General features: G+C 46.0%; 1 protein-coding gene across 1 annotated transcript in view; it reads right to left on the bottom strand.

Moving 5' to 3' along the window:
* Nucleotides 1–16,113, bottom strand: part of LOC141084702 (ATP-binding cassette sub-family C member 4-like) — a 184,270-nt gene that overhangs the window by 83,589 nt on the left and 84,568 nt on the right. The window contains exon 2 of the mRNA XM_073569578.1: nucleotides 3,728–3,838. Coding sequence (XP_073425679.1) covers nucleotides 3,728–3,838 — 111 coding nt within the window. The remainder of the gene's footprint in view (nucleotides 1–3,727; nucleotides 3,839–16,113) is intronic.

Below are 16,113 nucleotides of genomic sequence, written 5' to 3'. Positions count from 1 at the left end.
CAAACTGCTCCAGGTCGCTCATCTTTGAAAGGTGCCTTTTGAAACCGCAGAAAGAAGTGACATGTCAATTCTTTCTGCGGAATCCGCAGCAGGTTCCTATCTCCACCATTGTGGAGATGGTGAATCCGCAGGACAAAACCGCAGGCAAAACCGCAGATAATCCGCAGGTCTTTTGACCTGCGGTTTATCTGCGGTTTTTGCAAAATCCGTGCGGATTAATCCGCAGCGGATTCCGCAGCGTCTGCACACACCCTAAGAACACTCCAGCACTTTGATACCATGCATTTCTGTGTGCTTCTTGAAGTATGTTTGGGGTCACTGCCTTACTGGACGACCCATCACCTAGGACGCAAACCCAGCTTTCTGACACTAGACACTACATTCATTCTGACCTAAAAGCCTTTGGTAATCTTCAGATTTCATGATGCCTTGTGCACAGTCAAGACAACCAGTGCCAAAAGCAGAAAAACAATCCCAAAACATCTTTGAACCTCCAGCATATTTGATTGTAGGTACATTGTTCTTTTCTTTGAAGGACTCCTTTCATTTTCAGTAAACAGTAGAATGATGTGCTTTACCTAAAAGCTCCATCTTAGTCTCATCTGTCCAAAAGACGCTTTTCCAGGAGGATTATGACTTACATACATTTTGGCAAACTGAAGTCTAGCTTTTTTTTTATCTCTGTGTCAACAGTGGGGTCTTCCTGGATCTCCTGCCATAGCGTTTCATTTCATTAAAATGTCGACAGATCAGGTGCATCAGTCTCAGCATGAACTGAGGCCTGCAGGACAGCATGCATTTCTTTGGAACTTGGTTAGAGCTACTTATCCACCAGCCGGACTATCCTGGCATGCAATATCTCATAAATTTTTCTCTTCTGTTCATGTCCAAGGAGTTTAGCTACATGTCCAAGGAGTGCCATGGGTTGCAAACGTCTTGATTATTTTGCAAACAGTGGACAAAAGAACATCAAGATCTCTGGTGATGGACTTGTAACCTTGAGATTGTTGGCATTTTCAACAATTTTGGTTCTCAAATCCTCACTCAGTACTCTTATCTTACTGTTCTCCATGCTTTTTTTCATAGCATACACAGACACACAGTGCAAAGAGTCAACTTCATCCCTTTTTACTGTATTTCAGGTGTGATTTTCATATTGCCCACACCTGTTGCTTACCACAAGTGAGTTTGAACGAGCATAACATGCTTGAAACAAAGTTGTTTACCCACAATTTTGGAAACTTTCCAACAATTTTGTGCTGTCCATTTTTGGGGTTGTATGTGAAATTATGTCCAATTTGCCTTTTTTTCACTTTTTTGTGTTGTTCCAATACATGCAAAGAAAATAAACAGGTGTATAACAAAATATATGTGTAATTGCAATAATTTTATGGGAGAAATTCAAGGATGCCAACATTTTTGGCCATTATTATATGCAATTGCGCACCTAAACATTTGCTTCGATATTCCATTGACTGCTGTTAATAATAAAATGGGTGACAAAATGAGCTCCCTCTGTCTAACTATTTAGATGCCGCAGTTGCTATGTAACACGCCATCTAAGGGGTTTAATGACTGTGAAGCTTTACCGGGCATATGGACAGAGTTGTACTTATTTACTCTAGTGAAAAAGTTCTACACAAATCTGTTGTGTTATATGCTTGTGTTACATTAAAATTGTGCTGCAGATTTAACCCGTTGCTTTGCATTGAGTGAAATCCCTAGAATAATTCTGCAACACTAGAATCAATAACAGATTTATACAGAATGAGTTTCTTGCCTTCAGGGCCGGGCAGACCAGGCAGCCACCTCCAGGGGCACCCAGCCAGTGGCATGCAGCTAATAACAGCACACCACACAGCCACTATGGAGCCACTGAGTAAGAGGGGATCGGCACGGCCTCCCCCATATCGCACATTCAACTTATTGGCATCATAGATGCAGAGACAGTTGAAAGCAGTGCTGGAGAAGAGAGCGTCACGTCATGCTCCCTTTCCCATCACTCCCCCTCTGCCTATGACAGCAATGTAGCTGATGAGTCGCTCCGCAAAAGCCAAAGCAGTGGGAAACGAGGAGAGGTTGGTATTGTGTGTGTGTGTGTGTGTGTGTGTGTGTGTGTGTGCGCACTATACTGTGCGTATTTGTGTGTATGCATTATAATGTGTGTGTGTGCTGCATGATACTGTGTGTGGGGGGACTGCATTATACTCTATGAGGGGACTACACGCTCCAATACACACTCCCTTTCCCATCACTCCCCCTCTGCCTATGACAGCAGTGTAGATGATGATTCGCTCCGCAAAAGCCAAAGCAGTTGGAAACGAGGAGAGGTCAGTATTGTGTGTGTGTATATGCATTGTAGTGTGTGTGTGTGTGTGTGTGTGTGTGTGTGTGTGTGTGTGTCTGCACTATACTGTGCGTATTTGTGTGTATGCATTATAGTGTGTGTGTGTGTGTGTGTGTGTGTGTGTGTGCTGCATGATACTGTGTGTGGGGGGACTACATTATACTCTATGAGGGAGCCTGCAGTATACTCTATCAAGGACCATGGGGAGTGCATTTTACTATATGGGACCTGCATTATACTGTAACTTGGACTATGTATACCCATCATTCTTCCACAGCCAGAGTAAGGATAGATGCATACGGTCACTTGGGCAGCGTCCAGATGTTACAGCATAGTGGATGGGATTTCAAGAAATTCCATATCCACTATGCGTTCACAGACGCCCGCGGCTCACCTGCGGAGAAGGACATGTGACTCATCACTCCAGACCGCAGCAGGTCTATTTATCTTACAGACACGAGAATCTCCGCAAGATAAATCTCACCCATACAATGAATTGGATGCGGTGATTCCGCACGGTTCAATGAACACACATGGAGTCACGTGTGTTCAAAAGCTGGAAGTGCTTTGGATGCAGCACATGTCCGCTGCATCCAAAGCACTTCCAATAATTGAACGTGTGCACCTACCCTAAGGACGCCGGGAAACAAGCGTCAAACAGCTTCAATATTGTCGATCACGCTCATTTACCGGCCTGAACTTAGCGCATGTAAATACAACCAAAATATTTCTGTGTGATGGTGTAATATGTAAGCATTTGGGGGCGCATTTTAAACTTTTGCCCAGGGCTCCACTTTGTCTAAAACTGGCCCAGCTTGCCTTGAATGTTGTTGCAAATTTTCGGAGTATGATTAAATGGGTTGTCCGGCTTTAGGCTACAAATCTGCACGCTATGAGGATTCTCCGGTGTTGAAGACAGGATCGGAAAGTCATGTGACCGCAAATATGCGATTTGCATACTTCTGATGACATTCCAACAAGCTGTGTTCAGTATTGCTGTGCATGTCTAGTCTGTACATAGCTGTATGTATGCAAATTGACGGAGAATTCTCAGCGTATGCAGTGCACGCGATGTGAGGATTCACAAGTGCATACTTGTAGCTGGAGGCCAGACAACCGCATCAAGCTTTTTCGAACAAGGTGAGATTTGAGGGCATTTTTAGATTTTGTATCTTTGCATTATGGCAATCATAACTTTTTATTTTTTGATGCAGCTGTCCCTGTTTTTCAGCCAAGCGATAATGTTCACTTTGGGATGGCTTATTAGCGATGGTCCTGTGTCATTATTTGTCAGGTCTCTGATCTTGCATCAGCTCAAAAATGCTAGTAAAAAACAAGCAACTTCTAAATTTCTTTAAGAAAAATGGTTAGACCCTTTACCTCTGAAGTTCCTCCCCAAGTCTCTCGGAGGTGTCCTCTGGCAGTACTTTGTACATGTCATCCTCTTCAAGCTTTTTTTTGTGACCAATAAGAAATAGAGAATTGAGCCACCTGGAAATCAAGTTTGAGAAAAACAATAAATCGCGTATGTGTAAATATATATTACTTACAGCACTCAACACAGGTATGTCATGCTAAAAAAAAAAAACTTGACACAAAACCCCAGTTTTCTGCCACAATTGAGAAACCAGCTGGTGAAGAAAAAAAAAAAAAATGATTTGTCCTTAGTCCTATAATTACATGAGTGATATACAAACTAACGTTGTGATGACTACAAAACTCAGCAAAGTAAATAAATTAGAGCTTCCACTCCCATGCAGAATTTGTTCCAAAAGCAAACAAACATCATGTTTACGCCGCTGATTTGATATCATAAAAAATAAGAGGTTAGTTAGAAAGAGAAACAGCTGATCCTCGGATTTGAAAACTTGCTGTTTGCACAGTGGCAGATACACACGCTGGTTACCTCCATTAATGAGGCTATACTGCACATAATACCCGATTTTGTTTTTGTATCGTAAATTCCAATTAGAGGCAGAATTCAAGCTGATTTTACAATGAGTCTGGCACAGAAAAAGTGTCAGAATCAGTCTGAAAAATCCGATATTAGTCACTATTCCATTATTAAGTAGGCTCGGTCCATAACTCCATTGGGAACTTCCATCTGAATCCCCTACAGACAGGATTCTGATTCTCTCATTGCACTGAATGGCTCAGAGATCAGAACATGCAATTTTTGGCTCCACATAGCCTCCTTTCTGGCAGTTACCACCTTTGAAACCAAACTGGAAAAAAAGACTAGCCATGTGCCCAGCAAGTCGTTTTACAATAGAAATGCATAGGAAGAGTCTTTCGAGTGCTTTTTCAGGTGGTTTTTGAAAGTCTTAGTTACTCACCGGTTAACGGTATTTTTCGGAGTCCATGACAGCACCACCTGAGAGAGAGGGATCCGCCCTTGCTAGGAACAGGAAAACCCTACAGATACAAAAGGGCGGCACCTCTCCCACGCATCAGTTGGATTACAGAGCATAAGAGGACCTCCAAGGTTAATGCATGATTATATGTACAACAATATTAATACTTAAAATTTTTATCACCCGTGAATATGTACAAAGGGAAGACGTGCACACCCAAATTGACTGAGGGAAGGGAATCTATGGGTGCTGTCATGGACTCCGAAAAATACCGTTAACCGGTGAGTAACTAAGACTTTATTCGGTCGTCCATGACAGCACCACCTGAGAGAATTACAGAGAGTAATCACTACTTTAGGGGGGGGACTACAGCCTGCAGAACCCCGATACCGAAGGAGAGGTCTGCAGAAGCACCCAAGTCTAGCCTATAATGACTATAAAAAGTGCTCGGAGAGGACCAAGTGGCCGCCTTACAAATCTGGTCGATGGAGACTTCCGATCTCTCGGCCCACGAGGTCGCCACGGCTCTGGTGGAATGCGCCTTCAATTTCTCCGGAGCTACTCTACCTTTTGAGGTATAAGCTAACGAGATTGCTTCTCTAATCCATCTGGCTAGTGTACTTTTGGACACCCTAAGACCTTTCCTAGGGCCTTGGTAGGAGACAAAGAGGGCATTGTCCTTCTTCCAGGGATCGGTAGCCGCTAGATACTCCAAGAGGCATCTCCTAACATCTAAAGTATGTAGCTTCTCCTCTTTCTCATTAGTTGGTTTAGGGAGGAAGGATGGAAGGACTATTTCCTGCGACCTATGAAAGCTGGAGGCTACTTTTGGTAAATACGCTGGGTCAGGTCTAAGTATTACCCTATCCTCTTTTACCTGAAGAAAAGGTGGACGCCTAGACAGTGCCTGAATGTCGCTTACCCTACGGGCTGACGTTATGGCTATCAGGAAAGCTATCTTGAGGGACAGGCTCCTAATAGAGGCTGACAAGATGGGTTCAAATGGCACTTCTGTCATAGCTGTGAGGACTAGGTTCAAATCCCATGGCGTGAGTCTATTCTTTACTATTGGTCTCAATCTACTCGCTGCTTTGATAAACCTATTGACCCAGTAATTAGCCGCGATGTTGCAGCTAAAGAGGGCCCCTAAGGCGGATACCTGTACTTTAAGGGTACTGGTGGAGAGACCCAGGTCCAGCCCTTTTTGTAAAAATTCCAAGATCTGGCCTATAGGGACGGAATCATCAGTATTTATATTTGAGCTTTGGAGGAATCTTTTCCAAATTCTGACGTAAATCTTAGTTGTCACCACTTTCCTACTTTTTAGTAGAGTGTCAATTAGGTCTGGGGAGAAGCCTTTACTTTTTAGCAGTGACCGCTCAAATTCCACGCCGTGAGATGTAGGCCAGCCACCTGAGGGTGGAAGACCGGGCCTTGGGACAGAAGGTCCGGGATGTCCGGGAGAACCCAAGGATCGTCTACCGACATGATCCTGAGGTTCGAGAACCATGCTCTTCTGGGCCACAATGGGGCGATGACTATGACCCTTGCCCTGTCCTTCCTGATCTTCCTCAACACCAGAGGAAGTAGAGCTAGGGGAGGAAAGGCGTAGGCTAGCCTGAAGTCCCATTTTATCAGTAGCGCATCTACTGCCAGAGGAGTCTCCCTGGGATTTAGGGAACAAAACTGTCTCGTTTTCGAGTTCTCCTTGGTGGCGAATAGATCCACCTCTGGTTGACCCCATCTCTGCACGATTTGAACGAAAATGGAGGTGTTTAAGGCCCACTCTCCTTGTTTTAACAGATTGCGGCTTAGGATATCTGCCGTGACGTTCTCTTTTCCTCTTATGTGAAGAGCCGTGAGAGATAAAAAATGCCGCTCTGCTAGCTGGAACAACTGTCCTGCCACATTCATCAGAGTTTTGGATCGAGTTCTGCCTTGGTGGTTGATATAGGCCACGGCCACTCGATTGTCCGAGAGAACTCGTACGTGATGGTCCTGTAGATACATAAGGAGCTCTTTAGCTGCGTGTACTACCGCTGTCAATTCTTTCAAATTAGAAGACATTTGTATCTGATCCCGTTCCCATAGGCCCTGGACCAGAATTTCCTTCATATGCGCCCCCCAACCGGAAGGACTTGCATCCGTGGTGACCACGCGGGTAATGTTATACTCCCAAGGGACTCCTCTAGACAAGTTATTTCTTTCCAGCCACCACTCCAGGGACTCTATTGTGTTTCTGGATAAGGTCAGTCGACCTTCTAAGTTACCCCCAAGAATCCTCTGATACCATAAAACTTCGCCCTGTAGAGTTCTCGTATGAACTTGGGCCCACTGGACCGCGGGAATGCAGGATGAGAGGGAACCCAACAGGGACATGGCCTTCCTGAGGGACATGGAGGGGTTGTTGGAAGCGTTCAGGACCCGGCCATGCAGGTGCAGCAGCTTCTCTGGGGGCAGACGTCATTCCTGCTTTTTAGAATCTAGGGTTAGGCCTAAAAATTGTTGCATTTTTAATGGCTGCAAACGGGATTTTTTGATATTAAGTAGCCATCCCAACCGCTCTAGAGCCGCCGTTGTTTTCTGTAATTGTTCTAAACACTGCTCGGCTGAACTGCCTATTATAAGGAGGTCATCTAGATAGGGAACGACCAGAATGTTTAGCTCGCGTAGATGGGCCATCACCTCTGACATCACTTTGGTGAATACTCGGGGCGCAACTGCCACCCCGAAGGGTAAGGCCGCGTTCTGGAAGTGCTGGATTGACCCCCCCCAACTGAACCGCCAGTCTAAGGAAAGGTTGGTGTGCTAGACATATGGGTATATGGTAGTAAGCGTCTTTCAGATCTAGGACCACCATGAAGCAGTTTTGAAACAGCATCTTTATTGCGGTGTTAATTGTTTCCATTTTAAACGGACGTACGACCAGGAATTTATTGAGGGCTTTGAGGTTAAATATAGCCCTAAATGAGTCGTCCGGTTTACGGACCAAGAACAGGGGGGAATAGAAGCCTTTCCCCCTCTCTTCCTCTGGAACTTTCGTCAGAACTTTCTTGTCCAGTAGCTCGAGGACCTCGGTCTCCAGGGCAGCTTGTTCTAGCGGGGAAGATTTGAGCGGAGTTACCCTGAACCGATCTTGGGGAACGCAGGAGAACTCTAGGTGCAGTCCTGTAGCTATCACCCCCAGTATCCAGCTGCTATTTGAGATTCTGGCCCAGGCCGGGTAGAAGGCAGATAATCTTCCTCCTACCGGAGCCACTAGTCATTGGGGCGGCTTCTTATTATCCCGTGATGGACCGTCTTGGCGCCCACCTCCTCCGAACATGAAGCCCGTACCTCTGGTTTTCTTGTTGTCCCATCTGTTCTGATCTCTGGCCTGCCTCCTGCGGGAATACCCCTTCCTAGAAAAGGGACGTCTCCAGGATGTATTCGGCAGACTCGGAAATTTCTTTTTCTCATCCCCGGCTTTCTCTAACAGTTCGTCTAGGACGGGGCCGAACAAGTATTCACCCTCACAGGGGATAGAACAGAGACGGGACCTGGCTTGGATATCTCCCGGCCAGCATTTTAACCAGAGGGCTCTTCGGGCCGAATTAGACAAACTTGCAGACCTGGCCGCCATTCTTACCGAGTCTGCCGAGGCATCTGCCAGAAAGGCAGCAGCATTCTGGATAATTGGAAGAGACTTACGGATGGAGGCTCGCGAGGTTCCATCCTTTAGCTGGGAGTCCAATTGATCCAGCCAAACCATCATGGATCTGGCTGCGCACGTGGCTGCTATTGCTGGCCTTAGGGCGCCTGCTGACATCTCCCATGTGCCCTTTAAAAAGGAATCTGCCTTTTTATCTAGGGGGTCTTTAAGGGAGGCCATATCGTCGAAGGGTATAGATGACTTTTTGGAGGCCTTAGCTACCGCTGCATCCAGCTTGGGGGCCTTATCCCATCGACTTACTATTGGGTCCTCAAAGGGGTATCTTCGCTTGAAAGCAGGCGGCATAGAACCCCTTTTTTCCGTTTTTTTCCACTCCCTGTCTATCAGGCTCTGGACTCTTTCGTTTAATGGAAAAGTCCTTTGCTTTCTGGGGTCTAGACCCCCGAACATAATGTCCTGAGCAGACAGTTCTGTCTTTTTTTCTTCTACCCCAATGGTTGACCTTATGGTTTTAATTAATTTATCCATTTGGTCCAAGGGAATATCTTCCCTCCTAGGGCCGACTGAAGATTCTGAGCCTGAAACACTAGCCCGTCTTCTTTTAGAAGAATCTTCTTTTGATAGGGCTTTTATTTCAGTCCTGATTAATTGCCTCAGGTCTGTAGCGAAGCTTGGAGCTTCTTCCGCTACCTGCATAAATAGGGAAGAGTGTAAGAGTCTGATACTCCACTCACGTTCTACCCCTCATCTCCGTCCCTACCGTCTGTCTCACGCAAGACTGACACAACTTCTTAGGGTGGCCATCTGGTAAGGGGCAACTACAGAGGGCACACTCCTTGTGCTTCTGCTTCCCTGTGGCCTTCTTCCCCTGAGAATCAAACACATAAGGGGACACTGCATTAGGGTACATTCTCGCAGATCTCTTACCCTTGCAGATGAGGACAGGTACCAGATCATGGGGGGCTGCAGGAGGATCCTTTGGCCTAGAGGAACTACTGTGGCTCTGTCCACTCGAACGTCCCTCCTTCCGCCTCTTAGGCTGGTCACTGGGGTGCTTTGCCACGGGCTGCACCTCTTGTGGATCCATGGGGGCTTCTGTTGTGTCCATCGCTGGGCCTCCAGAAGCACCTCAGCAGCAATGCCTTCTGTCTTAAGAAGGCTTCCCCTCCGGATCAGCAGGAACTCCGTCCGGTGTTCGGGCCCCCCATTGGACCGCTCCTCGCGACCCTTCCCCTCCCCCTCAGGCCTGCCCGGCCCCCTCAGGCGGCGGGCGCGCATCGGCGCGTGTCCACAACAAGCGGAAGTCGACCGGCATCCGACTTCCGGTTTCGGCGCTAGGCCCCGCCCCCTCCGCCGCGTCACTTCCGCCGCGCGACAGAGGCCACGGGGACGCGCGGCAAGGGGCTAGCACTGCGCCGCCGGCTCGGAACCGCCGCTCTCTTTGTGGGACACAACCGGCGGCGCCCGCCCGAACGGGCCGCGCCCCCGGGGGAAGGAGAGACAGGGGGACAACGCTTACCTCACCGGCCCCATGGAGAAGGCGCCCACCGGACCCTGTCTCCGCCTGCTCTTACCACTGCCGTGGAAATCCTACCCGGACCCACCGTGGCGCATCCAGGGCCCCCAGCGAGACCGAGGTAGGAGAACCCCCCGCTACCTGAGTCGGTCCGCTGGCCTGGGAATTCAGTTATCCATGACGGACGATCTGTAGGGAGTTCTGTCCTTGTTAGGAACAGGAAACCAACTGATGCGTGGGAGAGGTGCCGCCCTTTTGTATCTGTAGGGTCTTCCTGTTCCTAGCAAGGGCGGATCCCTCTCTCTCAGGTGGTGCTGTCATGGACGACCGAATAAAGACTCCTTAAACGACTCTTTGTCCACATACCCCCAACATGGATCTATGATTTGATGAAAGCTGGTAGGCTTGTGTAGAGTTAAACTGGATTATTGGCAACATACACATACTGCTTGGCAATAAAACCCTACACTCAGCTATGAATAAAGCCCTTCACACATTTATGCTCCTGACATTTTCCTCGGCCACCAAACCTCAAAACTAATATTTAGACTTCTAATTATGAGAAGCAGGATTGTAGCAATAGTAGTAAAGTGTCAGATTCCAAAATATATAAAACTGCAAAGGAACCTTACTGACGATAAATACAAACCATGAGAAATCGCTGGGAATACCGTCATTCACGGAGACAGTTTTCATAAACAGTATACATAAAGTATGTACAGTATATAGATAACAGCAGCTGCAGCAGGATTTCCAGATGGTAAGAACTCTGTAAGCCAGTAACATGGAAAGAGCAGGTGGGTCATTCATGGAAACAATTGCGTCTTTGGAACAATGGATGAGGCATGTGTCACAGCTGAGAGAACAAATACTGTAACATCACAATTTATTTCACTTTCTGCTAGGTGCCATAACTGCAACAACAGACACCCAAGCAAAAGGTTCCCAAAATCTACAACCTTTTGCTTAAATTACCAATCATATCTACAGTATGTTCACTTCCTAAAAGACTTTAAAGTAAATCTGCCATACGAATAACCTCTCCCAAAACCACGGGCATGCAGGTCTTTGAAATGTAAATCCATCTACTCCTTTACATATCTTTTATCTTTTGCTGCATTCCAGAGAAATCAGCATTTCAATTCATATGAAACTGAGGTATTAAGTGCTCTGGGCATAACAGAGCACTTCCCAAGCCTCTGCATTTGCAGGTTGTTCCCTGTCCAGAATGAGTCTTGATTGATACCTCACGGTCTGGTTTCCTTACCTGGAGCCTGACATTGCACAGTAAGTGGGCTATCAATCAAGCTAAAGAGGCTGGCGCAAGTCCGGGAAATGCTTTGGAGGCAAAGGCTCAAGAAGTGCACTGTTGTACCTAGAGCACTTAATTCATTTCCATATGAATTTTAATCACTGATTTCTCAGGAATGCGGCAACAGATTGACAGTTAAAACTAAGACCTACAAGCCCTTGTATGTGGTGTGGTGGATGAGGGGGTTGGTCTTACTGACACATTCCCAATGAAGCTATGTGCACACGTGCGGAATTGCCGTGGAAATATCCGCGGCAATTCTGCAACTCCCTGCTGCGGGAAATACGCAAGAAATCCGCATGCGTAATTCCCGTGAAAAACTAGCGTTTCGCAAGCGTAATTAGCTTGCAGAATGCTAGCGTTTTCCAAGTGATCTGTAGCATCGCTTGGAAAACTGATTGACAGGTTAGTCACACTTGTCAAATATAGTGTTTGACAAGTGTGACCAACTTTTTACCATTGAGGCTGCCTATGCAGCATCAGTAGTAAAAAGATATGTTAAAAATACCAAAAAAAAATTAAAAAAAAATTGATATTTTCACCTTAAAGGCGTCTCCCGCAGCATTCCCAGGCCTTCGCAATGCTCCCGGCAAGTCCCTTTCCCAGCGATGCCTTGTGACAATGACCCCAGATGACGTAGCATCATGCGAGACCGTTACGTCATCACAGGTTACTGTCGCAAGGCATTACTTGGACCAGGACTTGCCAGGAGGTGAGAATATCACAATTTTTTTTAATTTTCTTTTTTTTTTTAACAGGGATATGGTACCCAGGGCCTGGAGGAGAATCTCCTTCTTCCAGACCGTGGGTACCATCCGCACATTTTCCGCTTTCTTTGCGCATGGTGGGCATAGCCACATGCCGAAAGTAAGCGGAACAATGCATTCCTATGTGTGCGGAATTCCCGCGATTCTGCAAAAAAAATTAGCATGCTGCGTATTTTTCCGCGATGCAATTCCACCACGGAAAAATACACAGCATTAGCAAAGCAAGTGCGGAATGCCATTGAAATCAACGGGTTGCTTATTTTATGCGTTTTCGTAGCAAAAACACAAAATCCGCGGGAATTCCGCACGTGTGCACATAGCCTGATAGTGGGGCTTGGGGGGGGTGTCTATGGCTATTTGAAACCAATGTCACTTGGACAAAACAAAACTGGTTAAATTATAAATTTGATCATAAAACAACTTTCCTGTACAAAAAGATAAGAAAAAGGTTACATGCTGTCCATTAAAGTATATGAAGAAGGGAGGAGATAAAAAAAAAAAAAAAAGAGGAAAGAAAACAAGGAAGAGGACAGTTACCACTATGTGTATATACAGTGGGGCAAAAAAGTATTTAGTCAGTCAGCAATAGTGCAAGTTCCACCACTTAAAAAGATGAGAGGCGTCTGTAATTTACATCATAGGTAGACCTCAACTATGGGAGACAAACTGAGAAAAAAAAATCCAGAAAATCACATTGTCTGTTTTTTTTTCATTTTATTTGCATATTATGGTGGAAAATAAGTATTTGGTCAGAAACAAGCAAACAAGATTTCTGGCTCTCACAGACCTGTAACTTCTTCTTTAAGAGTCTCCTCTTTCCTCCACTCATTACCTGTAGTAATGGCACCTGTTTAAACTTGTTATCAGTATAAAAAGACACCTGTGCACACCCTCAAACAGTCTGACTCCAAACTCCACTATGGTGAAGACCAAAGAGCTGTCAAAGGACACCAGAAACAAAATTGTAGCCCTGCACCAGGCTGGGAAGACTGAATCTGCAATAGCCAACCAGCTTGGAGTGAAGAAATCAACTGTGGGAGCAATAATTAGAAAATGGAAGACATACAAGACCACTGATAATCTCCCTCGATCTGGTGCTCCACGCAAAATCCCACCCCGTGGGGTCAGAATGATCACAAGAACGGTGAGCAAAAATCCCAGAACCACGCGGGGGGACCTAGTGAATGAACTGCAGAGAGCTGGGACCAATGTAACAAGGCCTACCATAAGTAACACACTACGTCACCATGGACTCAGATCCTGCAGTGCCAGACGTGTCCCACTGCTTAAGCCTGTACATGACCGGGCCCGTCTGAAGTTTGCTAGAGAGCATTTGGATGATCCAGAGGAGTTTTGGGAGAATGTCCTATGTTCTGATGAAACCAAACTGGAACTGTTTGGTAGAAACACAACTTGTCATGTTTGGAGGAAAAAGAATACTGAGTTGCATCCATCAAACACCATACCTACTGTAAAGCATGGTGGTGGAAACATCATGCTTTGGGGCTGTTTCTCTGCAAAGGGGCCAGGACGACTGATCCGGGTACATGAAAGAATGAATGGGGCCATGTATCGTGAGATTTTGAGTGCAAACCTCCTTCCATCAGCAAGGGCATTGAAGATGAAACGTGGCTGGGTCTTTCAACATGACAATGATCCAAAGCACACCGCCAGGGCAACGAAGGAGTGGCTTCGTAAGAAGCATTTCAAGGTCCTGGAGTGGCCTAGCCAGTCTCCAGATCTCAACCCTATAGAAAACCTTTGGAGGGAGTTGAAAGTCCGTGTTGCCAAGCGAAAAGCCAAAAACATCACTGCTCTAGAGGAGATCTGCATGGAGGAATGCGCCAACATACCAACAACAGTGTGTGGCAACCTTGTGAAGATTTACAGAAAACGTTTGACCTCTGTCATTGCCAACAAAGGATATATCACAAAGTATTGAGATGAAATTTTGTTTCTGACCAAATACTTATTTTCCACCATAATATGCAAATAAAATGAAAAAAAAACAGACAATGTGATTTTCTGGATTTTTTTTTCTCAGTTTGTCTCCCATAGTTGAGGTCTACCTATGATGTAAATTACAGACGCCTCTCATCTTTTTAAGTGGTGGAACTTGCACTATTGCTGACTGACTAAATACTTTTTTGCCCCACTGTATAACACACACAGAGGAGACCCTGCTCCCCTATCACTCTGCAGCATACCCTCTAAGATACAGCATGGCAGACATTATACCGCAGCTCGGAGAAGTCTCCCTCTCTCTGTAGGCTTTTACAGTCAACATGTAACACGAAGGTTCACACTTGAGTTTAGGATTCAGTTTCTCTCTCCATGAAAAAAACATTTCATGTAGGCAACATAAACGCCATAAAACAAAGTCAAACAGTGTTACATGGCCGCCACTGACTATAATGGGATCCTTTGTATTAGGCCGGGGTCACACTATCGTATGGCATCTGATGAGATCTGCGAATGACAATCGGCTCCAGCTCTGCTGCGAGGGTGATCCGAGTGTCAGTGCTCTGTGCTCCCATCCGAGACTCGCAGCACCGATGCGGAGGAGATGGAGTAAGTCATTTCTCCATCTCTTCCATTGCTGATGTCCGTAGTAATCACACTGCACTGGGATAACATCCCAGTGCTGCCCAATGTTTTGCAAGCACCTATAGACTTGTATGGGATAATGTAATCCAACTCTCTGATGCACTCGCAGCATGCAGCAATTGTCTTCGCATGGCATACATATATACACTCACTGGCCACTTTATTAGGTACACCTGTCCAACTGTGTGTTAAGACTTAATTTCTAATCAGCCAATCACATGGCGGCAACTCAGTGCATTTAGGCATGTAGACATGGTCAAGACAATCTCCTGCAGTTCAAACCGAGCATCAGTATGGGGAAGAAAGGTGATTTGAGTGCCTTTGAACGTGGCATGATTGTTGGTGCCAGAAGGGCTGGTCTGAGTATTTCAGAAACTGCTGATCTACTGGGATTTTCACGCACAACCATCTCTAGGGTTTACAGAGAATGGTCCGAAAAAGAAAAAAAATCCAGTGAGCGGCAGTTCTGTGGCCGGAAATGCCTTGTTGATGCCAGAGGTCAGAGGAGAATGGGCATACTGGTTCGAGCTGATAGAAAGGCAACAGTGACTCAAATTGCCACCCGTTACAACCAAGGTAGGCAGAAGAGCATCTCTGAACGCACAGTGCGTCGAACTTTGAGGCAGATGGGCTACAGCAGCAGAAGACCACACTGGGTACCACTCCTCTCAGCTAAGAACAGGAAACTGAGGCTACAATTTGCACAAGCTCATCGAAATTGGACAGTAGAAGATTGGAAAAACGTTGCCTGGTCTGATGAGTCTCGATTTCTGCTGCGACATTCGGATGGTAGGGTCAGAATTTGGCGTAAACAACATGAAAGCATGGATCCATCCAGCCTTGTATCAACGGTTCAGGCTGGTGGTGGTGGTGTCATGGTGTGGGGAATTTTTTCTTGGCACTCTTTGGGCCCCTTGGTACCAATTGAGCATCGTTGCAACGCCACAGCCTACCTGAGTATTGTTGCTGACCATGTCCATCCCTTTATGACCACAATGTACCCAACATCTGATGGCTACTTTCAGCAGGATAATGCGCCATGTCATAAAGCTCAAATCATCTCAGATTGGTTTCTTGAACATGACAATGAGTTCACTGTACTCAAATGGCCTCCTCAGTCACCAGATCTCAATCCAATAGAGCATCTTTGGGATGTGGTGGAACGGGAGATTCGCATCAGGGATGTGCAGCCGACAAATCTGCGCCAACTGTGTGATGCCATCATGTCAATATGGTCCAAAATCTCTGAGGAATGCTTCCAGCACCTTGTTGAATCTCTGCCACGAAGAATTGAGGCAGTTCTGAAGGCAAAAGGGGGTCCAACCCGTTACTAGCATGGTGTACCTAATAAAGTGGCCAGTGAGTGTATATATATATATATATATATATATATATATATATATATATATATATATATATATATATATATATATATATATATATACATACACACACACACTAGCTGAAGAGCCCGGCGCCGCCTGGGCATGGTAACAAACTGTGGTTAGGTATAACAAATTATAATTATCCTCCATCCCATAGGCCCGTTCCCATATAC

This window comes from Dendrobates tinctorius, unplaced genomic scaffold (assembly GCF_039654945.1).
Source record: "Dendrobates tinctorius isolate UK_male_01 unplaced genomic scaffold, ASM3965494v1 ptg000026l, whole genome shotgun sequence".
In the NCBI taxonomy this organism is placed as follows: domain Eukaryota; kingdom Metazoa; phylum Chordata; class Amphibia; order Anura; family Dendrobatidae; genus Dendrobates; species Dendrobates tinctorius.
Note: the sequence above shows the minus strand (reverse complement) of the source record. Positions and strands in the feature narration are given on the sequence as shown.